At 48.9% G+C, this 25,114-nt stretch overlaps 1 protein-coding gene across 1 annotated transcript in view; it reads right to left on the reverse strand.

The window, feature by feature from the left end:
• Positions 1 to 23,678, reverse strand: part of LOC119450347 (epidermal retinol dehydrogenase 2-like) — an 80,169-nt gene extending 56,491 nt beyond the window's left edge. Inside the window, 1 exon segment of the mRNA XM_037713781.2 lies at positions 23,016 to 23,678. Coding sequence (XP_037569709.1) covers positions 23,016 to 23,486 — 471 coding nt within the window. The 5' untranslated portion in view covers positions 23,487 to 23,678.
• Between the last annotated feature and the right edge of the window lie 1,436 nt (positions 23,679 to 25,114).

Genomic DNA, 25,114 nt, shown 5'->3' on the forward strand with positions numbered 1-25,114 from the left:
GTGTTAACGCAACGATCTAAAGCAAAGATACAAGCAAGAAGAAAGTCCAGCCCTGTAGTGGCTCATTTTCCCGGAGCCTCATAATTTAATTAACAAAGTACAACAATGTCAGCTACATTGTCGACGGATTACCAAGCCTTTTAAGGAGCGGATTGGCTAAAGCGAGAGGTGCGCAGGCTTGTGCATAGCACGGTGCCATTCTTAGACTAAAAAGGGACATATAAGCGGGCGAGTTGGAAGGGCTTCATAGCTATCGCGACAAGTCAAGGACACTAAAGAAGGTGGGAACTGACAGGATATGCACTGTTCTCGCAACTGACCTTTTATATTGAAAAACAAACGCTTAAGTACAACGAAAACTGGTGGTAGGAGTGGGCCGTCCAGCGGGCCAGGGCCATTGCCGAGGATCTCGAAAGATTTTTCTCCGGCGATGGACCCCTGGCAGCCTAGCCCCGGGCACCAACAGCCTTAACCGCTGGACAAATAAAGTTTATTCCTATCCTATCCTAAAAGCGATACTACCAAAGGCAAGTGACAACGTTCATAGCGAGACAGGTGTTGGGCTGCTGAGCACGAGGTCGCGGGATCGAATCCCGGCCACGGCGGCCGCATTTCGATGGGGGCGAAATGCGAAAACACCCGTGTACTTAGATTTAGGTGCACGTTAAAGAACCCCAGGTGGTCCAAATTTTCCCGGAGTCCCCCACTACGGCGTGCCTCGTAATCAGATCGTGGTTTTGACACGTAAAACCCCATAATTTAATTTTTTTTAGCAAGACAGAGGTTCAAGGGAAGATGCATGCTGCCGGTTTTAAGTGATCAACAGGGGTTGAACGAGGACTGTCGCTGGAGTGAGCGTTTCGACGAGGGGACGTGTCAAAGCATTGACTAAAGCGGCGTTCCTTGTTCAACACTGTTGACCCAACGATCATACAGCAGAAACACGTAGCAAAAGTACAGCGCATGTCCTGCTTGTCCTTGTCCTGACGCGCTATACCTAAAGCAGCCGCTAGCACATGATTGGCCACCAGGTTCGCCCGACATACCGAAAGATTAAAAAGATTATTAGCTCGGCCGCCTAGCAGCAGACCTTCTTCGAAATTTCCAAACAGGAAGGACATATCAAATGTCCGGCCACACCCCGAATCGCCAGAATCATATTCTTGTAAGCGTCGCCCTCGCCCAGAGGAGTAAGAAGGGAGGGACGTTCAAGTGGGGATGTCGCACCACTGCCTACACACAATGAACCTCTTCGCGCGGAGACTGCCTCTCATCATGTTGTCCACTACATTCGTCATTCGAACGCAAGGTTACTGCAAAAAGACACGAAGGCAAAGATGAGATTCATTAACTATATACAGGCAGAAGTGAAAGTGCCCGCAGAAAACTTGCGTTTCTCGCGATATACTAACATCGCTTTGAAGTGAACGACCACTGGAAGTGAAATGGAGGAGCAGAAAACAAGTGTTTTCCATCCTATCCAGCTTATCTCCAAGTTAATTGTACCTATATCGCTAAGTACGGTTTAGGTGTAGAAATTGCTTCGTCTGTTGCAGATTACACATCGCGGTTGCGCACCGGTGCAACAGTCACCGACTCACCGGGCTCACTTTCGTGAATATCTCCCAAGGTTTAGCGCTCTTCGTGCTTTTTTCTACGCCCAAATATCCCCCCCCCCCCTTTTTTTTTTTTTTTTGAAAGGCGGTATGTGACTCCAGCGCATTACACCAACACTTCACCAGGCATTGACGCATTATGTCTTTCACGCGTTATCATTTTGTCCTGAGGCTGAGTGGCAGGTTATGTCGGTCTTTGTGCGGCCCCTTCCCGTGTTTTCTGTTTGTTGTTTTAATATCTCCTTTCCATATCTTTATCATGCATATAAAGTCAGTATATACAACGCAGCCAAAAGGGAATGCGCCTGTCTTTTGTTCTTCATATCTCTCCTGCCACAATTCAAATCAATTTGACAACTACCGTGACCTTACATCAGTTAGCGAATAAGTTATGACGCCTTTGTCCGGGCGAAAACAACACGTGCACGTTTTGAAGATCCGCGAGTTATATAGTTGATATTGTGGAAGGCCTTATGAATATGTATAGAACGGCCTGGACGATTGTGTTATGCGGTGGGCGTTATTTTTAGAACTGTTCTTCGCTTTCCTGTACCGACAGTTCCAGCGACTGCTAAAAAGAGCAATTTCTCCTTACGGCGCCTCCGAAGAACTTACATGGATTTCATGTAGGAGGCGGGATCCACCCCTCTCCATGCCCCGCCAAAATAAACTTTTCTCTCTCCCTCTCTCTCTCTCTCACACACACACACAATTATGTGTAACTAACTTAACGTCGTATAGGGCTAACTGACGCGGAAAAAAGAGTTCTGGGCAATGTACCTGTCAGACCGGCGACAAGGACGTTGACAATGGCGTAGATCAGAACGCAAGAAAAGCGTATTGGTCATCACTAAGGCACCGACGAAGGCAAAGGATTCTGCGCGAAGACAGGTTGGTTTCCAGGCATGTAATGCTGGAGACGGGCCTACAGCTCGGTGCCGGCTTCTCAGCACGTGTCACTATACAATGTTTTTCTTTACAACATACATATGCCGCCATTCCTTTTCTGCAAACAATGCCCTTCAAGTTTCTCCTTGTATATACCCCAGCGATCGTGTGACGTAGTGGCAACGCCAAGGATGACACGGCGCCAGCGGCGAATCATTGCGGCGTATCGAGTGCGCAGCTGAACTGCAGGATCAACGGCGTCCCGCTAATATTCGAGACATCCGCGCGTGTATTCAGTGGTGCGCGCAATTAAGCGCCTTCCACTCACGCGGTGCCCCAGAGCAGCGGACGGCGAAGGACGTCGATTGATGACGCGCAAGCCGTCGACCTTAGACGTGGGCGCGCAGGTCGAGACACCGGGTGGGGACGACTGTATTGGCCGATTGTATCCGCTCGATATGGAGGCGAAGTGACGGACAGCTCATCGTCTATACTGAATCCTGCTAGTCTATAGATTACTGAGTACGGCTCCTCACAATAGACGTGGAGTATAGACGTGCGGCATATTGTCGGCAGTAGTCTGGTCCATTATAAGTGCGAGTGTCACTCGTGCGAACCTTTGTTCGCATGCAGATGACGACACGAAGAGCGGGAAGGTTCTGACGTCGCCTCGATGAAATGCGGTGCTTCAAAGAACGCGTGGTCGCAGTGTCGTAGATATACGAAGCGAAGCAACGAATACAAGAATTGGCCTTTTAGGCACACGCTCAGCTGCCACGCTAAAGAACCAGCCAATAGCAGGCTCTTACGATGGAACGGCGTTTATTATCTTTCACGCTGAGGTATATGCGTCATCGTATAGTCATCCTTGGATCACTCCCTGTGCCCTTTTGTGCTAGCCGAAGTGGTTTTTATATACCTTCTGGGGAACGCAGGCTCCACTATATGAGTCAAAATTACCCACAGTTCGAGCCTATAGAGGTCTGAGTAATCCATACCATGCCCTAACGCGTCATTTTAAAGTAATGTTAATTGGGTCTGAGTTTACTGGCAAAGCAGCGGCGATATTGACCGGAAGCCCCCCCTCCCGAGATGACGACTCGAGCCACGTTTACACGAATGTGACAGTAAAGTGTCCCCTTCTTTAGCGCACCACGATAATTGCTATGCGACGCGAGACGGCATCTACCCTCTCCTGGCGCATCAATGCGATTCGCCTTCCAATTGCGCATTGCCACCGTTTAAATTAATGCGATGCGCTGGAAAAGCGATGCGATGCGCCACTCGTCGCATTCATGTAAAGGCCGCTTCGCGATTGCGTTGACCGACCGAGGAAAACGAAAGCGTCCGTCTCCGGCGCAGGGGAAAGTGGCAGTCATGAAGGCCACGGTGAACGGCCTCTGCCAGCACCCATCGCCACGCGGTCGCCCAGATACGCATCTCTCGTATACACACCGATCGCTTCGATCGATGAGAGCCATATATGCTCGCCTTGCGAGGAAGGCCTTCGTGACGTCACGTAACCGCGCGCTGGCATCCGGGATTTTTCCTCAAGTGTTGCACCTCACGCGTCCGGGCGCCGCTTTTCCTTTTTTTTTTCTTTCTTTCTTTTTTTTTTTTTTTTTTTTTGCTGTTCCCCTATACACAAGGCGCGTGAGAGTGAGTTGTATGCAGGTGTTGCCGTCGTGTCACGTGCCTTTCCCAGCGTTATATGCGGAAAGCGACAACCCATAAATATACACCTCGTTAAGCTCCTTGAGGACAACGTCGCATGCGTTCACGCGATCTCATATCGCGCAACAGACGCGCGCATTGCACATACTATATTTGTTACTATCGATTTTGTTTTACTGTTTTTTTTTTCCAAGAGACGCTCAAGTCAAGACGGTTCTAACTTAAGCGAGTGAAAGAAGGTGAAGTTCAAAGTCAATTCCGAGGCTATAGTCGCCAGCAGTTGCCATTAAAGCAACGCTGTGTGGACAGAGGGCCCAGTGCATGAAGTGCTTGACTGAGTATCTGCAGAGGCAATCATGCCGAAAATGTCCGCCCCCGCCCCACCACCGCCTTCCGGCTTGAGATATCAAAGTGAGCTAGCGTTACCGTCAATCGGGCACCGATGTTTCCTTCATTACACTGCTTTGTGGGTGCATATAGCCCAATATATACGCAATGCCCTTTCTACGCAACGCCTCACGACTTCAAGTGTACCGAGAGCTGGAAGTACGCCAACATTATACTAATCCATATGAAGGAGACGTTAAGGAATTGAAGAATTATAGACCCATTAGCTTGCTTTCAGCATTGTATAAAATATTCACCAAGGTAATTTCCAATAGAATCAGGGCAACACTTGACTTCAGCCAATCAAGAGGACAGGCTGGTTTCAGGAAGGGATATTCTACGATGGATCATATCCATGTCATCAATCAGGTAATAGAGAAATCTGCGGAGTACAATCAACCTCTCTATATAGCTTTCATAGATTATGAAGAGGCATTTGATTCAGTAGAGATACTAGCAGTGATAGATGCATTGCGTAATCCAGGAGTACAGGAGGCATAGGTGAATATCTTGGAAAATATCTACAAGGATTGCACAGCAACCTTGATTCTCCGCAAGAAAAGTAGAAAGTTACACATCAAGAAAGGGGTCAGGCAAGGAGACATAATCTCTCGAAATGCTATTCACAGCATGCTTAGAAGTATTCAAGCTCTTATATATAGACTGGGAAGTCTTAGGAGTGAGGCTCAACGGCGAATATCTCAACAACCTTCGGTTTGCAGATGACATTGTCCTATTCAGCAACAATGGGGACGAATTGCAGCGTATGATTGATGACCTTAACCGAGAAAGTGTAAGAGTGGGGTTGAAGATTAATATGCAGAAGACAAACAATGTTCAATAGCCTGGCAAGGGAACAAGGATTCAGGATCGCCAGTCAGCCTCTATAGCCTGTAAAGGAATATAAGTTTATCTAGGTCAATTACTCATAGGGGACTCTGATCATGAGAAAGAAATTTACAGAAGAATAAAATTGGGTTGGAGTGCATACAGCAGGCATTGCCGAATCCTGACTGGGAGCTTACCACAGTCGTTGAAAAGAAAAGTGTACAATCATTGCCTTCTACCGTTGCTAACATACGGGGCAGAAACTTGGAGGTTAACGAAGAAGCTCGAGAACAAGTTAAGGACCGCACAAAGTTATGAAACGAAAAATGTTAGGCCTAACGTTAAGAGACAAGAATAGAGCGGTGTGGATCAGAGAGCAAACTGGGATAGCCGATATTCTAGTTGACGTTAAGCGGAAAAAATGGAGCTGGGCAGGCCATGTAATCCGTAGGATGGATAACCGGTGGACCATTAGAGTTACAGAATGGACACCAAGAGAAGGGAAGCACAGTCGAGGACGGCAGAAAACTAGGGGGGGGGGGGGTGATGAAGATAGGAAATTTGCAGGCGCTAGCTGGAATCAGCTATAGCGCAAGACAAGGGTAATTGGAGATCGCAGGGAGAGACCTTCGTCCTGCTGTGGACATAAATATAGGCTGATGATGATAGCTCAATCGCCAGTCACTCTGACGTCCACTCTTCGTCATCGCTATACCAGCTTCTCAACACGAAGACTTCCACAAAATGTCGGGCGCGAAACGCTAGAAAGAGGTCAGAATAGATAAGATCCACATCAGCAATGACTGTGCGCGGGGGCCTACATACATTTCGTGATGACTCACATTGGCCTCATGAATGAAATATGGCGTATTTCACGTCGAACGGAATTCACACAGTTCAAGCACGGCCATCAGATTACTTGAGGAATAAAAGCGTCCCCTTTCCTTGGAATGTCCCCTCCGTAATGGCGACCACGCGTGGCCGCACGAATCGACCTTCCGTATCCGAAACGGGAAAGAAAGAGAGAAATAATGCCGATGTAGCAATTCTAGACCTCCAGGAAAGCTCGGTGCTGGGCGCCTTCGGCGAGCCAGAAACGGTTGCACCATGCATCGTCACTTTTGCTGTTGACGTACGCCGCACCCAGGTAAGCCAAGTGGAAACATACCAGGGAAAACAAAGGAAGAAAAGATCTACGCCAGTAGCGACTGAGTTCGCTCGAACCCGGCAACGGCGGTGATTGTGTATTAGCGCACATCCGCTTCAAGCGTGGTCGCATTGAAAGGAAGGAATGCGCGCTCACGACGGTAAAGGATCACACATGAAGGAGAGTTCCTCTTTCCTCGTCGTGCCTCTCTCTCCTAATGTTAGCGATGCGTGAAAACCTGAATCGACCTTTCACGCTCATAATTCTAAAGCAAAAATAAAGCATAAAGGTTATACACGTTTGCAGACCTCCAGGAAGGCTATCTCTAAAGCGAGCGCCTTCGAGAATCAGGAACAACTGCTGTGCTGCCACTTTCCTTTCGTGTGGCAGCACTCGGAGCTTAAATAAACCTGGAAGTGGAAAAGCAAATAAGCAAACAAACAAGCGAACAAACAAACAAACGGCCACACCAACCGGCTCAGCTCGGGAGGCTGGCTGCTGCTGCGGCGAAATCAGGGACGCGTGGTGAACGGCCTCAAACGTGGCGGCCTAGCAGCAGACGACGACAGCCGCGATCGTGACGTCACATTAGAAGACCTGCCAATGTCGGCCTTCGAGAGCAGACGATTGCGACAGCGTGGAAGTAAGCGGGCATCCAGCTATTACCAACACCAGCCGGGTGATAGCAGATCACGGCTATATCCGTGACGTCATAATAGGGACCACGCACGTTGAGCAACTCTTTCGAGGCCACCATCGAATTGCAAGCAGTCCTTCGCCAGTGCACTTGATTGGTCTTCTGCTGATAGCCATCCATGTGGTGACGTCACGGTGGGAAGAACAGTAAGCTGGTTTCAATGGAGGAAAAAAGCGAATGGTCGGGAGCCTGACCCAACGATTAGGTCGCACGGTGACCTCGAAGGATCAGGCAATCAAATAGCCATTGGTTCTCCAGCATTGCGACCATGATGACGTCAGTGCGAACAATATTTTTTCTTCTTTTGCCCTAGGTACGGCTTCATAACCTCGTCGTTACCTAAAGCAGTCCTACACAAATATTTCGGATCCTCAAACGACGGAGATGACATCGCACTGCCAGGACATCGCTGTACTCAACAACGTGATCAACTTTACTCATATAGTTGGATGGTCGATAATGTGTTCACACATTTATCATTGAAGTTCTTGCGCGCAAATATCCACCGCGTTTCTGTCAACTGTGCAAGTATGCTGCAAGAGCAAGGCGTGCAAAAGACAAGACCGCGAGGACAACTAAAATGCATCTTAAAAGCTATACCACAGTACAAAGATTGAACGCAAGTGCCGGATTTCACTTTTATTTTTCCAGGCCCACTAATTTTCGCATACACCCCAGTGTCTGCGAGATGGAAAGTTGCTGAAAGAAGAAGTGGGGGGTGGGGTTCGCGCTAGAGGAGCAGACGCAGGGAAATAATAGATGGACTATTTTTTTTTTTAGTCGCACATCTTAGCGATAGAATAGAGCAGAAATCCAAAAACGCCGAAGTCTTACGCGCGACGCCCGTAACACCGCTCACATAACTTCACCTCAACAACGTTTCCAAGAAGTGCTGCGCGAGTTATCTCTCCCGGTGGTTCAACGCCCGCCATCAGACAAGTTATTCAATGCCGCTGTATACTTTCCCAGAGCGAAACACTTGACAACGCCACATCAGGCGAGGGATTTTTCGCCCACCGCTCTGCTAAAGTTAATCTCGGTCAGTCGACGTCCCACTCAAAGCTTATTATCAGAGTCCAAACGTGTTCGTGCTCTACAAACCCTTCGCTAGGGGGGGGGGACAAAGTACGGAGCGCTTCTATGCGTTCACGCACGCTAGATACTTGCCCAGAGCTCTTTTGATGCGAGCTTGCTCGAATCGAAACAGCTCTGGTGGTCCTAGTGAGGTTGCCTTAATGAGGTTGTCCAAAAGATTTCGGGTCGAATTCACAAAGCTTTTCATTCTTAAGTGTTCTAAGAATATACTGTATATAGGGCATCAGAATTGGCAGCAAGTTGCTCTTACGAATAATTCTTTAGCGTAAGAGCTTTCTTTGTGAATATGAGACCTGCATATTCAAATAGAGAGCCCGCGAGACTGGGTCTACACAGCAATGGTGGTAACTTCTCCAACAAGATGACGTCTGCAAAGCAACTTGTCCGATACGACTCCTTAAATAAATTATAATTTTTCATACTTCCGTATACTTGCGTCGTATATCGCATAACCTGCATGCGGCAAAATGCGTTGTCATTGTACTGATAGAGCTTCCTAAAGTACTGAATTTAATTCAGCGATTGCGCCATGTGCGATAAAGTCATCAGTTAAGTATTAATCACCATAATTAATTTAATTATACAGTTTATTATCAGTTATTCGCCAATACGCGAGATCCACCGCGATCATGACGGGTGGGTCCGTCTCTGGGCAACCGTCGAAGCTTGGCTTTTACGCACAATGACTTCCGCATGGTACCGATGTGAATAGTCAGTAAATAGTATAGTTCGAATCGCTTGGGTTAGATAATTGCCAGCGCACCTATACAGGGTGTTTCAGCGAACACGTTCAAAAATTTTTAAAGGTTGCCTGTGGCAGATAGCACAATCTAGTTCCTGAGCTGGACTACTCGAAGAGGCGGAAATAATTGAAATGCATAATCGAATAATTATCAAAAGTTTACTAATAAATTTTTCACTAACTTATGGGCCATATTGCATTTTACAAATTCCAGCCGTGGAGTTCGCAAGGCGGATCCACTTGGAACGAATTCTCAGGATGACACCAGTTTCGAGATATTAGTTCCCGAAATTTGCGGAGAAATGTATTGGCGTTCCAGTTACTTCCTTAACAAAACGTCATTCTATGCATTGAAGCACAAAGGTAAATGAAATGTCACTGTATTTCTCCTCGTAGTTCATAAAATCCTGCCACTTATATTCATTCGATTACCGAGAAATCCAATCCGCGCTACGCGAACCCCAGGCGACTTCCGCTTGCTGAACGGAACAGCTCGGTGTACGATTTGCGAATTCTATACTTGTACCGAGGCTGCGTTTCTTAGTCGAATATGCCACTGTAGGATCGGGATTTCTTTATGGATGCAAGTCGCCGTGAGATCGCTCTATGCATGACCTCCGATTCATGTATCAACGGTCGCGTCCACAACAAGGTGCCGACAGGAAAATAAAAAAGAAAGAAAGAAAGGAATATACCAACAAGGTCGGGTTGGCAAACGCATAGAATAAGAGAACTCGGCATAATGCCAGGTCAAGACAGTGGGACACGTGTGCATAATGAAGTACGCTATAGCAAGCGCTACCGGAACGTAGAGGGAAATAATTCGCTGTTTAATGTCTGGACTTTCGCACGTGCGAAGGACGGTGATGAAATGCGAGGACGCGGTTGTACCTACGTGAACGGAGTGCCGTCGTGAAACTATGCGTGTTGAGCAAATAAACTATTCGGAGGAGGAAAGTTTACAGACCGTGTCGGAAATTCACAGAAGACCGACGCCCCGACTCGGTAACGGCGTTCCCGGAAGGCTGGAACGACGTTTCTTTCGCCACTCTTCCGGCCGTATCCCAGTTTGCTGCCGGTGTCTTGGTACTTTTTCGAGATCCAACTGTATCACATCGAGAATCTCCTACAGGAGCACCGCCAAAATGAAGCACAACAGATGCTAAGTATAAAGATGCCAATCCTGAGGAAGTTAGCATCTTTCAGTGCCGTGGACAGAGAATGTGTTTCCAAATGGAGCTAGTTACGTAGGACTAGACTAGGACAGATAGATAGCAGCTTTACGCGCAAACCAGATGCGCACCTCGCGATAAGAGGCGGAGCTGGCATAATTTCCCGAGCCGTCTTTCCGGGATACTGAGGAGGAACAGCGCCAGCAGACATGCAGTGATAAATCGCGAGAAAGGAGAGAGAGAGAGACATCGGGAAGAATCGATAAGTTGAATATGTTGAAAACGGTTTTACCACCTGCCGGAACGCTCGCAACGTGTCATTTCGATGACGTCACACTCCGTGCAAAGCGTAGACCACCATGCCACGACATCTTTGGATTCCGCCGGCTCTCTACTCATTTACTGCGACGACAACAGGGTCTCACAGCGAATATCGTCGTTTCGCCTGCTTTATTCCTCAAATAACGGGATTGTCTTCTAAATAAAAACAACTTCTTATTAGATCAGGCTGAGGCGCGCGCAAGGTCGTCTTCGTCCGCTATACAGTGTTCCCTAACGAAATGCATCGACAGACGCCACAAATCTCAAGAGTCTGCGAATCGTGCGTGATAACTCGGTGGTTAGGGCAACTTGGCCCGCATTCACAAAAAAACCTCTTGCACTGCTACGATTGTTCGTAAGAGCAAATTCCAGCCAATCCTTTTGCTGTTTTCCATTAGCGAAAGCGGCCGACCATTGGTGAAGAGCAAATACGAATTGTGAATTCGGCCCCCGGTTCCCAGAGAGAGAGAGAGGAGGGAGGAAGGAAAGACAGGGAGGTTAACCAGACTTTGTCCAGTTTGCTACCCTCCACATGGGGATGGGGGAGTGAAAGAGAGAGATAGAGAAGACACCGAGCATTACAGGTGCGCATTCCAAAGGGGCATGAGTTCTCCACAGTGGCTGTGATGGACGAAGTTTGGTTTTCCTTCGTTATATGACGAGAGTGCAGCTGAGGATGAGGAGGTGGCCTGGGGACACGACGATGTCGTAACAAAAAGTACGGATACCAAAAAAAAAAAAAAAAGAGGAGTGTCGGCATTTCAGCTCTCGTTGCAGCAAAAGTTACAAAGCACCGAAAAGCGCAGCCAATTCACATTTATCCTATTCTCCCACAACACTCTGCCCAGGCGGCAATGGAGGTAAGGCGAAAATAAAAACCAAGAAATAAATAAAGAAAACAGAAAGGGGTCGCGGCTTAGGTGTGGTTACGGCACGTAAGATTAAACCGGCTGCCATGCTTTTGTTTTTCTTTTTTCTTTCTTTTTTTTTTTTTTTTTGTTACCGCGACGAGCTGCAAAACGCGAACGCTTGTGCGCTTGGCGGACGTTGCCTCTTCTGACAAGCGAAGCCGGCACAGATTGGACAGCAGATGCTGGGAGAGTCAATGACCGCCGCGGCCTCCCGTGGTTTATCGTCAGCTGCTCCCATATACTCTACGCAACAGCATCCACTGGTCGGGCCGCAATGGTAGCTGTCCTGTTTTACAGTTACTGTTTTACGGTGGTTGTTTATGTCGTAAATCGTATGAACTAGCTGGTCCTCTATTCACAAAAGTAGTTCATAGCTAATCGTGATGGCATATAATTAGTGATCGAACGAGAATCATTGCGAACCAAGGGCTGAATTCACTAATGATTTTCGTGTACAAGTGCTGTTTTCCATGGACTGTCATCTACGCTTACGAGCAGGTTTAGCGTAATAACATCTTTGTATATACAGGCCCGTATTCACAAAAGAGTCGTTACGCCTAAATGAATTCTGCCTCTGTGAACGTTCAATGCGCGCGCAATTAGGACATGAGGACCAGCGATTATCTAACGACCAATTGCTCTGGAGCATTTTTAACAGTGGAGCTGTTTAAGCTTTTCGTTTCGCCGCGTAACGTTCGCAAAAACTCGCCTAGCGATGACGTCACTGCGCACAGCTGCGCCTCGCTTCACCTTGCGATAGCCAATCAGTAGCCAATCAATAGCTAATCGATAATTGGTCAATAATAAATAAATTCTGGAAAATTGTGGGGATGACTTGGTCCTGCTTAGCCTAGCCCAAATACGTGGCCAATACCTTGCGATAGCCAATCGATAGCCAATCAATAGGTCATCGATAATCGATCAATAATAAATAAATTCCGGAAAAGCATAACCCGTAAGACCAGGACCAGCTAGGCGCCGATCAGCTCCCTGTTTCTTTAGCCTTGCGCGACTAGTGCAAGATACGCTAATTTTTATATTTTTTTTTCCACCGATGCACAGTGCATGCATTGAGTCGATCAGAGAAACACGGCGCCGCACATCTAAGTAAAGCGCCAACGAATTGGCCAGTGCAATTCGTTGCGTGCTGCCGACACCATGGAGCTGACAGCTTCATCTCAAGCACAGGCAAACTATTCCAGCCAGGAGCGAGCGACAGGATAGCCACGACTGTCCTTCCGACAGCGCACGGCTGTTTCAGCGGGGAGGCAGGCCCAGGTCCTCCATTAATCCGCATCGTCGACGGCCCGCGGCTTCCCGCTTCCGCAAGAGCGTCGCGGCGAAGGCCTACCCTCCCCTACACTACTTCCCTCTCGTCGCCCCCGGAGCTGGCGCCTTTTTATGGAAACTAAAACACGCGCCCCAAAACTATTCTGGGAGGCCGCGCCATGCGGCCTCTCTATAGGATATGCGCAACAATGTCGTCCATATATCCGTACGGCCCCATCAGCCCAAGGAACGCGACTGCTCCGCCGTCAACCCCGAAGGCCGCAAAACGCAAATCAGTGCGCCCGCGGCTTTGTCACGCTGTGTCAAATTGAAAAGAACGCCACAACGCCTCCTAATTTGCTCGGAGCGGCAGCAGCCGCAAGCACACAGCACGAATAGGCACTAACTTCATGCCCCACACCGCGACCTCGCCTAGCTGACGCACTCGAAAGGTGCGAGAAACACTATACACGTCTGTCCGTCAGCTTTTGCCGCCTCTCATTCTTTTTTTCCGGCTCGACCTCTCTCTCTTGCCTTTACCGGCACGAGGCTCTTCCGCAATGTCAACGCATCGTCGCGGCTATATACTAAACCCGACTTGCGTCGTATGTCCCAGCGCTTTCCGTTCCACTTTCGAAGGTTACGGCTGCACACCGGTCTGAAAAAGCGTCTGTAGCTGTTTGCTTCCGCAATCGCGGTCGCCCTTTCTCCGTTTCCATCCACTTTGAAGTCCCATCCACATCCTATTCGACGTTTTGGAAATTTCCAATGTAGTTCCGATCTCCGCGCAGTGAAGCCGCGATTCTTAGTACGCGTACAGTCGGCGTCAAAAATATACGGACCGCGGTATCTCGGAAAACGTTGAATTTCGGAGCAGTTGGCCACCGCATCCAGTGAAACCGCGCGGCACTATGTTGTCCACATATATTCTGATGCAGGCTTGAAATCCGAATACTATAGGTTGCGGAGGTGCTCAGATTTTTCTCAGATCTCGCGGTCCCCAAGGTTGTGATGCGGACCGTATAGCTTAATTGCATGCTTTGTCAGCGTGTGGGTGCTCAAAGTTCGCATTCCTTGGAATGCAAATCCAAGAGTATGCACGCCGTTAACCACGGATATCGGGTGGAAAGGAGCCGAGATCCTCACCGGACATCCTGAGCGACAAAAAAAAAAAAAAATGCTGCCTCCGTAATTAGACGTAACCTTCTATAGCAGAGGTCGCGCAAACTCGACCGATTTCGGCAACCGGCGCAATCAAAGAGCACCGTATCTTGGAAATCGTGTTCCAGCGAGGTCGAGTTTTCGCGTCATCCGACTAACTAATTCACTAAGGAGATAAAAGAGGAAACTGAACGAAAAAGTAATAATAATAATAATATAGAGAAAACAAGTAGAGAGAGAGGTGGGGCATTTTTAAGTATTTGGCTTAGAAAAATAGAGATAGAGCGACAAGAATAAATGAAAGGCAGTGAGGATAAACATCACTGAGTCCGGTTGGCTACCCTGCACTGGGGGAAGGGGAAAGTAGACAACGAAGTGTCCAATAATAATAAAGCTGTCAGGCAAGAGAGAGATGTGCATTGCCAGCGTTCCTACACAACGCTCAGTATTAAATGCAGGGGCGTAGCCAGAAATTTTTTTCGGGGGGGGGGGGTTCACCGGCCCGGCCGGAGAGAGGGGGGGGGGGGTTCACCGGCCCGGCCGGAGAGGGAGGGGGGGCAGGCGTCTGCTTTCCTCTACGCGACGTGATCGTTAATAACTATCGGTAGTTTAAGCAGACTCTCTACATGTATATCACAGACATGGGACCCCCCCCCCCCCCTCGCGTGTGCGTGTGCTTGTGAAGAAATGAAGAAGTAAACTAAGCTCAGTAAATGCAGTAAGTACGACAGGTACAGTGGGCGTTTGGAGCAACGGTCTCTCATCGCGCCACTGAATAGACCAGTCTTCGAAAACGCATCATTGTGACGACCCGCTCGATCGGAGCAGACATCATTAATTGTTAATTTCCGTTAAGCGTAGATGGCGTCGTCCTCGTCGGGGCGAAGTGCGTTTCACAAGTCAAGGACGGCTATACGCGTGAAAATGCACGTGTGACGAGGCTATACCTACTCCCATAGGAATAGCTTGTTCGCTGCGTCTTTGCGCTAGAAAACTTAAATACGCGCAAAAACGCGTAAGGCTTTTTTAAAGCGAAGCTTTGTACCTCTACCAGCCAAGGATTCTGTCGTGTCCGTCGTTGTAATCAAAAAACGATCCCGACGAACCGCTAAAAATTGCAGGTATAGCAGTATAGCTTACTTGAATTCAGGCATTCAGCGTACAACTAAGCACTCGTTTTCGCAAGAAAAACCACAAAAACAAGCTTCAAAGTGATGAGCCAACATGATGGATGATAAGGGCTGCGTGCAAACAACGGAAACAGGCTCGGCGCGGTCCGTAAGATTAGATTGCAGCTGTTGCAAAGCTTATGCAGCTGCTCGAAAGAGGGTTGACGTCATTCGAAACCCTCCCAGCCTAGTAACTGCTTCGGTTCATTTTCTAGACTACCCCACTATGGGGTAGTCTAGTAGTGTATATCATACCGATCATAAAGCAGTAGTGAACATTGTTGTGAAGTAAATAATAATAAAGGCCGTGGTTAAAGTTACGTTGTAGTGTGTGAAATATCAAGTGCGCCGCAGTCACCGTGAGGGTGGCGTAAAAAGCTTCGCTTTCCAACCACCTTCACAGGGTGGATTGGCGGGCAATTTTTTTTTTTCGAAGCTTTTGTCGCCCTGCTCCCTCATACGAGAGGGTTGCATTTCCTGCGGCAAGTGCATGGGCCGCTGTGTCTTCCGCTGTGTGCGAGCGTGCAGCCGTCATTTGCCTTTACGTCAACGTCAACAGATTCAGAATTGTACAGAATATTTCACTGCACAGCATAGATATGGCTTAAGTACTGCGTGCAACTCATTTCTGCTTCACTTACGCCGGTGCAAACAGGAAGCGGCCGTGTACCTCACAGAATCTCGACTGATTGGTGTACTAGTGATGCAGGAATGAACTCCGGCCTTGTTCAGTGCATAGTGCACATAATCAATTTCTCAGGACGCGTGAACTCCGACGAGAACTGCCAGCGCCTGCAACAAGAGTTTACTTACGTTGTACTGCGCACAGCAGTAATCCATGCTTGTTTGTCGGCTGTCTGTTTCGTGCATTCTGTTGCGAATCGGTGTAATTTCACTGCTATCATCAACCCTTCGTGAGTACATTGCTGGTTTGGGATTCCACAACACAACAGCAACTACCAGCCTTCCGTAAGTGCTGGTTTGGGATTCAACAACACAACAGTAACTACCAGCCTTCCGTAGGGGCGCAATCGCAAACAAGAGACGTTTCGCGCGCAATAAGGCTACGTTCACACTTGGGAAGCGGCAAGCTGGCGGAAAGGCCAAAGCGGCCGGAAAATCTTTTCCGCGCATGTCCAAGTTGTTCACATTTGTTTTGCTACCCCCTCTGCCGCCGCTGCCGCTTTCGTCCACATCCATCTAGTCTGCGTACGTTTGTCGGCGTGGTGGCGCTCATTATCGCATCATTTCTAGCGATATGCTCATTCATTAACCCACGTACCGTCATCAAAAGTGATCATTTTGCGCAACTTCGCGTGTCATCTGCGACCTTCGGTAAATTCCTCGTTGGCGTTCCGTAATTATCCTCACACGGGCGCGGTAGCGCTGAGTCACAGCTTGGTGCCTAGGCGTGATTATATTTCTTTAATAGCTTTTATTTATAAATTCTAATAACATTTCATCATTTCGTATTATTGTCGGCGCCTCCAGGACACCAAAGGGGCAACGGGAACACCAGAGCTAAAACCCGGGCTGGCCCTTGTGTTGGGGCTCGCCAAAGCCTGCGCGTCCTACTTGAGACCTACGCTCCCAATCTATCGTCGCGACGAGAAAAGCACCCCGCGACTACTGCAACATACCGTACACGTGCGAGGAGAATTATGGAGCGCCAACGAGGAATCTGCCTAACTATTGTCTGTCATGGAACTGGAAGAAGAAATTGCTTGTATACTTCTACCTACTTGTTTTCTGAATTTTTGCAAGATTTTGCCGCTTCCGAGTTGAACCCCCCTGGCTACGCCCCTGATTGAAAGTCATACAGGTATTCCAGTCACTTTTCCCCAAGACCACCAAGGAGCACGGCTCCAGTGCGGCCGCGCGTGCAAGGAGAAACCGGGACGTAAACACGATAGGGTATGTTTGCCCGGTCGAATGTCCACATCTATCAGCGGGTGAATGCTCTGGCTCAGTTATCCGACAACGGCTGCTCGCTGCCCCTTATGCGACTTTTAAGGCGAAAGCCTTTAATGGCTCATACTCGCGGCGCCCGACAGTCCGTCCGTCCGTGCCCTGGAACTGTGCCAGCTGTGGCCTCTCCCCATCATACTCTCTCAGCAATCACGTGATGGCACAGCGGCGCATAGCATATCCAGACATATCTAACCACCAAAGATCTCGAGTACATATCACTACATTTCAGTGACCACAAGGCAGCTATCGTAGGCGTCGACCCAGCCAAGCATAAGGAATTCATGGGGCATTAAAGTAAAGACACAAAGAATTCATGAATAAACAGTCCGTCGTTTACATCAAACCACACTTTGTCAATCTTTGTCAGAAAAAAAAAATTGTAGGACACTTTGCAAATTACAAAGTGTGTTCGGCGAAAGCCTGTGCCCATTCCACTGGGAGTATCATGCACAGAAAAAATGTTGTCGCAGTTTCACCTGAAAGGCGAAGCATCAATTGCGATAGCAAATTTGTAGAGAGCTATACGGAGTAATGATATTAGCTTTATCAGCTGTATAAACTTGGACATGCAGCAGCACCGGCAACACGCAGAACTGTTGTCGACGCCGTCGGCGTTTTGCCCGCGTTCTCTCAAAATGCGTGCGGCGTTGGTGACTGTTGCCGGAGCCTCTGATATAAATAGGCACTTGGTGCCGCAGCTAAACGTCACCTCCTTTCCCTCCCCCTCCTCCCCCCTCCCCCACGGCCTCTCGCGCGTCGGAAGAAGGTGCGTTTGCTCTACATATATGGTGATTGTAAAGGTGGAAAGAGACGCCTACTTCTGCAGCCCTTAAGGGAGCACGGCGCAGAACGCGCGTTTGTTCTCCGCCGTGCGTTCATTCCCCGTGAAAGCGCGCGCCCCTCACGGCCTTTCACTCGCACATACAACGTTCGGCGCGCGGCGACGATTTCATCTCCATTGACGTCATACGGAACCTCACGGCGACGGCGACGCCGACGGCAGAAATCTGCTTTTGAGTGTCCACTCCATATAATTGTTATCGCAATAAAAAAAAAACACGGCACAGGCTTTCGCCGAACACACTTAGGAGTTTAAAAAAAATCACAGCATATCCACGGGGTGAATGATGATGAGTGGGCGAAGCTCCGGAGGGAATCATCGGATCTCCCGCTTAAGGGGACGCTAGCACAAACGCGTTAGAAACGTGCAGTACTCTCTAGTAAGGGGGAGCGGCCACAGCGTCTTACGCAGCCATTTACACATGCCGGAACGTGCACCGCGTTTGCCGACGCCATTACATGACTGCTGAGAGAGTATACCCCCCCGTATTCATAAACGCTCATCGACTTGAACTTGACTTGCCACCGCCTTGGGCAGCGCGTTCGAAACGCATTGAAGGTAAGGCGGAGAGGCCACAGCGTCTTACACCAGCTTCTTACACGGGCCGTAACGCGCTAGCACAAACACGTTAGAAACGCGCTAGAAACGCGGCCTTTCGTTAATGTTGGGTATTTATTGCCATCGTGGTGCGTGTGTCTATGTGCGCTTCGTGGCGTAGTAGGCTAACGCCGCGCGCTCGGAAGCGAGGGGTCCCTGGTTCGATTCCGCGCTACGGACACAAGTTCGTATTTTTCTCATTTTTCTCAGACTGGTTACACACTACTACTACGACGACGGGGACGGAACGGGTGCCGCTATAAGGAGCTTCGCTCCTAAAATGTCCTTCAATTTATTGGACGGTCACCAGCGATCGAGTCTCGCCCATTCCGCTCGTTCTTGAGGCTCTTGCTTTTCTTCAAGTCATTGCACATTCGGAAAGCAACGATCACCGCCCTGCTCGTTTTGCCGCTGAACAGCAATAAACACGCACACGCTTCATTCATTACGTCGTAAGCTGGCATACGCGGCCTCCAACTTGTATAATTGCTGCGCTCCTAGTCCAAACAGGGGCACACGCTTCGTCTAGTCGCCATCGAGATATAGCTCCAAACGCGTGTCATTCTATAAACCGTGACTTCTATCGAGCAGCAAGCATCGAACACGAGGCAAACTGTGAACGCCTCAAGACAGCATAAACATATTTAATAAGCACCTACACGGCCGAATTCACGAAGTTTATCGTTCGTTCGTGATCTTTTCCATTGCCTGGCCGCCTTCACCAATGAAGTTCAAACTACGGATTTCAAATGATAACTTATTTGTCGAAAACACCAAGAATGTCGCGGCTTACTAATGAAAGTGTATGCACATTATCTAGTGGTGTTTTTTTTTTCTTTTTTTTTTTTTTTTTACTAAACATGGTGCAGCGAACGTGCTGTTTTTTGTTACTTACTGGTTTAACCGCGCTGAAAATGCTAATCTGGGCCCGAATTGACAAAAACTTCTTACGCTACAATTGTTGGTAAGGAAGAATTTCAGCCAATCCGGATGCAAGACATACTATTATCTAAGGCGGACGGCCAACGGCACAGAGCACGTACGAAAGAAAAGCGTTGTAAATTTGGCCCCTAATGTTTTGTAGTTTGTGTGCATGCATGTAGCAAAATAAAAGCGTTTTTTTTTTGTTTTTTGTAGCCGTTAAGCTGGCACTGTAAACCACGGGGATGTGGGACTTAGTGCAAAAATTATCCATATATCCCAGTCACATATGTGTAGCTATGTGCACAAATGTTGTAAGTAAATTTGTTCTCATCTTTATACCTCCAGAATCAGGTTTGGGTGGAATTTTATCTTACGAAAGAATTCTCACGTAAAGCTTTTATGAATACGGGCCCCCGTCCCGTGCCTTATGCCACCAGGACGGTCTTCGTATGGAATACCACTGTTTACTGGAAGATTACAGCGCACGAGGCAGCTCCAGAGGCATGTATAGGGAGAGATGTATATTCTCGACAGTGAATCTTCAAGGTTCCCGTTTGATGGCTATAAGGTTACGATTACTGCATCACTACGCCACGCGTTGATCTGATTCTGCCGCTACTACACCATGCAAATCGAGTTTTTTCACTCGTACCGAATAAGCGCGTGAGCTTTGCTTTCTTTTCCTTTTTCGTTCCTTGTTCATCGAAACGCGGCCCGCAAGCTTAAAGTCATGGCTTCCTACATGGTGATACCACGAATATCACTTGATTGCGGTTTCTCATGCAAAAAAAAAAAAAAAAGAGAGAGAGAAACCGCATTACTTGCCCACAAGGAACAGAATAAAATCGTTCCAAGTCGCGAGAACCACAACGAGCAACCAGCATTACTTTCCCGTCGGCGGTGGGAGACATACGCTTCAGGCTTGCGTGGGCGTAAGAAGCTGAGTTGTCTAAAAAAACGAAGGGAACACAGGTGCGCCCTAACCAAACAGTGAATACGCAGCTGTGCCTGTCAGAAGCAGTCGTAACCAACCTAACAAACAACAACATCGACGCTTTGCCGAGCATCGGGTCGAAGCAAGAGCATTTGAATGGTGAAAACGTAAGGCTGAGCTCGATGATGAAAAAACATATCCATTGACCCATTAAATCCTATATTTACACAGGTCTGGAGATGCCATAAATGTGCTTTTTTTTTTCTGTAAAGACCTGACCACACGTACCACGTCAGCTCGCGTCTGATAGCGGAAAACGCGACAATTAACGCCCAAAAACCGTCTAAAACCAAATCCCTTCATAAAATCAAGATTTTCTCTCTCTCCTCTTCGGGATTCGATACGCGCCTGTCGTACGTGTCTGGCGAGAGGGAGACGCTCAAGTGTCGCCCAGATCTGTACATTCCAGATTTCGGCGTACGCGCCCCTGGGAGGTTGGAGAAGGCGAGGGCAAGATGTGCGTCCACTTAAAACCTGTGACCAAAGGTGGGGAGGACCCTACAAATTTCTGGAATTTCGCTTTATCCAAATTCTCCCTCCACACAATGGCCTATATACCGTGCATACCCGGCCCTCACGATGTTCATGTCCCGAGTAAATTGCCCTATTGGAAATAATGCGAACATACGAAATAGTCACTCTTTACTTTTCTTCGGGCTGTTCTTATTCTGTTGCATCTTTATTACATCCCCTTTGCTGGCCGTTGTTCAGGTGTCAGCAGTCGATAATGCGGCCCTGCAGAATTCTCCGGTTTCTTGCGGCCCTGCAGAATTCTCCGGTTTCTTTCTTCCAACAACCACCGACAGTAGCTTTTTTTTTTTTTTTCACAATCAGACTAGGGTGCCCGACCGCTCAATTACTGCCCCAAATATTACTGGGCCGGTATACTAAAAGGATTCCTTTCCCTGCTTTCTATTCCTTTTTTATCATTCACCGTTTCACGCCATGCCTATACCGATGATAACGTGCGCGGATGCGGAGCGCCTCTCGGACCAGTGACGAAGCGCGATAAGGAAAATCGCTGGAATCGAATGGTTACATTATACCGGCCTAGATCTTCGCTTTATTCCTGTAACTTTAGTTATCTGTGGGTTTCCTACAACTGCCAACGGTTCTTGGCACATCACCCATTATAGCCAGCGTAACAACGTGCTCTGCATGGTAAACCCACCACAAGCGTGTTGCGTCTCTGTCTTTTCATTGAAACACTGCAGCTCGTCGCTTACGTCGGGAACGATTCACTTCGCTTTCGTAAGCTCCGCCAAAAAATCCCGACGCAACACGGCCGCATCTATAGGAGCAGATGTACGAGCGCACAGAGGTTAATAGCAAGATATTTTAGGCGCTTGTATCCGGCGTTGAAGAGCTGAGTCCACTCAGGGCAATCTCTTATCTAATCTTGAATGTGCACAAGGTTAACTGGAGTCTCTTCTATAGACATTCGACAGGTCGAAGAGATTTCACTGCTTATACACAACGAGCTACTAAGTATACCCGTATGAATTGAAATGTATACTTGTTAGAACTTTCTCTGAGAGAAACAGCGTACTTGTGCAACAGCACCAAACCAACTCACTAAAAACAGTGCCCTTGAAAGCGCAACACTGCGCCATCTTCTTTTGCCCTTTGATGTCGCCAGTTTGCAACGGCTCACATTGAAGAGAGGCACAGGTGCTTTTCAGACTGTTGCAAGCAGGTGCAAAAACCATGTTGCCACAGCGCTTACTCTTTCGAATAGGTGAATATGTATACCGGCCCGAAAGTTGTTCTCGTTGTAGAAGCCTGCTTCAGTTTCACGGACTCGCCAAAACATAAGTACGAGTATTTCTGAGCCGAACATTGCTACATGGCTCGATGCTTTTGGATGCTTACCGGATTAACAAGCCGATTATCACATGTGGGGGGGGGGGGGGGGGGGGGGCGCGGCGAGCTCCCGATGCTATATATGCGTTGATAAAGTATCCACATCTCTTCACTGGCTCATATTGCAGAACGCTGAAATGGGCGCTTCCTGAAAACGCTATTTAACCAAGGCTCCGTGTACCTTTGGAAAAACTAAGTATAGATGATGGTCGTCACGCCCAACACAATGCGTTTTGCCACGGCCAAGCGGGCACGTTTACGAAGATGGCAGCTGTAAAATGTCCGTAGTGATATACGAGAAAAACTCTGCATTTATTTATATGTGTGGGCGACACGGGGATTAAAAATACTGGCTTCACGCGATGAAGAGTTTTGCTTCCATTTGCGGATTGGTAGGGCCACGCAAGAACATCCGCAATGGCGTATTTATTCGACAGACACCAAAAGTGCGTGCTGAACTTTTTAGACTTTTTTTTTAAATAACTTTTTAGGCCGCGACTTATGTGTCGGTGCGCTACTAGGATGGTGAATGGTGTTACACATTCTCGGCTCTCATCAACTGATGTACAGTCATCTGGCAACGGGTACAACATGTGTCACTGCCTCTCCCCGACACGTTCTTCTTGATCAACGGCATTTGCCTCGGAAGCTACAGCCAGATCTAAGAGGATGATGCTAGCTGCGTGCGCGACGAAGTCGTCGCGTGTTTTCGCGCACGTGCCAGCGGTGCACACACGCACGCACTTACCCAGTAGTGGGCCAGAGTGTTGATCTGGAAGGTTCGCGTGATCATCTCGTCGGGCAGGTCGAGCAGCCGCTTGCCGGACACGACGCCGGCGTTGTTGACGACGATGTCGACACGACCGACGTCCTCGCGGACCCGGGCCGCGGTCTCGTACACGGTCTTGCTCTCGGCCACGTTGCACACGTAGGGCCAGGCCTTGCCACCGGCTTCGCGGATGAGGCGCGCCGTTTCCTCGTTGCCCGCCCGGTCAATGTCCCAGAGCACAAGGCGCGCCCCGCGCTGCGCGAACCGTAGCGAAAGCAGGCGGCCGATGCCGCTGCCCGCCCCCGTCACCAGCACCGTCTCGCCGGCGACGCTCTTGCGGTGCAGGTACTGGCGCGGCACGAACTTCATCACGATCGCCTCGGCGATGTAGTACAGCACGAGAAACAAGTTGTACGCGATGTGCCACACCTTGTTGCCCGATCCCTCCATGGTGATGGCTGATCCTCTTCGCTCTCCGACGAGACCGCTGTTGCTACACCACGCCCCTGAATTCGTACTCACACGGAGATCAAGAGAACGGCTCAACTCCGCCGCAAGCCACGTCGGTGTTTTCTTCCCGGTCTGTTCGTTCACGGCCCGACGCCGCGCACGCTGTGCGATAAACTTGCAGCTGAGGGCCCCTTTCCGTCGAAGTACGCGGTCTCCCTCTCTCTCACGCTCTTTCTATCTCTCTCTCTGCTACGTCACAACGGGTCCCGTACAGAGCAGGAAACTTTCTCGCCGCTGTCGCCCTTCACCTCCCTCCAACCCCTTGTCACCTCCCTCCCCCCATGATGAGCAGCTGGAGGGAATGCTGTTTTTCCGCGGGCGCCGAGAGAGTGAAACTCCTTTCTCCCTCGCTCTCTGACTTCCAAACTCTGTCTCGTCCAGTGGGCATTGCCTTCTCCGTCCCTACTACCGCTACTACGGGCTCCCACTCCTTCCTTGCCGGACGAAGGTTGTTCGCTCGTTCCCCGAGTTCTCGCAGTCGTTCCGTTGTCAAGTGTGGTGTGGAAGCTCGCGAGTTTCGCGCGTCTCGCTTCTGTGATCTCGCCCTGTCGGCGATGGCAACAGCGGGGACCGGCGGCCCCTCACCAACGTCGTCACGTGCTTGTTGCTTGCCACGTGGTTGCGAGCGTTCCAGACACTTTCACTCTCTCACCTCTCCTCCTTTTCGACACCCCCGCACCTAGATAATTTGCTATCTTTCCTTTGTCGTTACTCGGTCTCCTCTTCCTGTCTGCTCGGTGTGTACTTTTCTCGTCGCATCCACCAATTTGTCTCGCACTCTTTCCCCGCCTTTATCGCTCCCTCCGCTCTTTCCTCACACCGACTTTTCTTTTTTGTTATCTCTTTATCGCAGCCTCCTCGGACGACTTGTCAGTGGCAGCTCGCGGCTCTCTTTAGGCGAACTCCTCCGAGCATCGAGGTATTCAAGAAAACGTTCCGCAGAAATCGGCGTTTCTTGTTGCAAGCTTCCAAGTTCCAGCCTTTCTGGCTATCGGTGCAAAAACTGTCTATACAAAATAGCATGAGTCTCAGCTGTCCCGAGAAGGCATTTTCTTGTGTGTTGTGCTCCAACACAGGGACGTCGCATTCCAAATAAAAAAAGAAGGAAGGAACCACCTAAAGTTTTCCGAGCACGTGACGGAAGCGGCCTATCATTTCTCCAAAGCTCAGTGATAGTTCTTTGGGTGCAACTGCTACGTTTTCTTATTCGTAGGAAAAAGCTCGATGGGCGCTGCCTCGTCAGAGGGTAGTCTGTCGCAACACCTGACAATACAACTAGGCTTCGGTTGGCCTTCTGTATTTAGTTTCCTTATGCACGAAATCCCAGAAGCCTCCTCCTCCCTCCACCTGTTTTTTTTCTTTCTTTTTTTTTTTTTATGATGAGCCAGCCCTTGCCGATAAACTCGGCCACGTGGCTGTTCGCAAAATATCGCGCACCCTCTGTCCTGAAGAGACAAGAGTTCTTCTCTTGATCAATACTGGTTTCGATCGGTATTTGTTTTGCTATGGGCGGACGTTGTTCAATCCACACCTAGCATCAAGGAAATATCAGCAGCAAGGTGCGCATC

Source organism: Dermacentor silvarum, chromosome 4 (genome assembly GCF_013339745.2).
Source record: "Dermacentor silvarum isolate Dsil-2018 chromosome 4, BIME_Dsil_1.4, whole genome shotgun sequence".
Taxonomy (NCBI): domain Eukaryota; kingdom Metazoa; phylum Arthropoda; class Arachnida; order Ixodida; family Ixodidae; genus Dermacentor; species Dermacentor silvarum.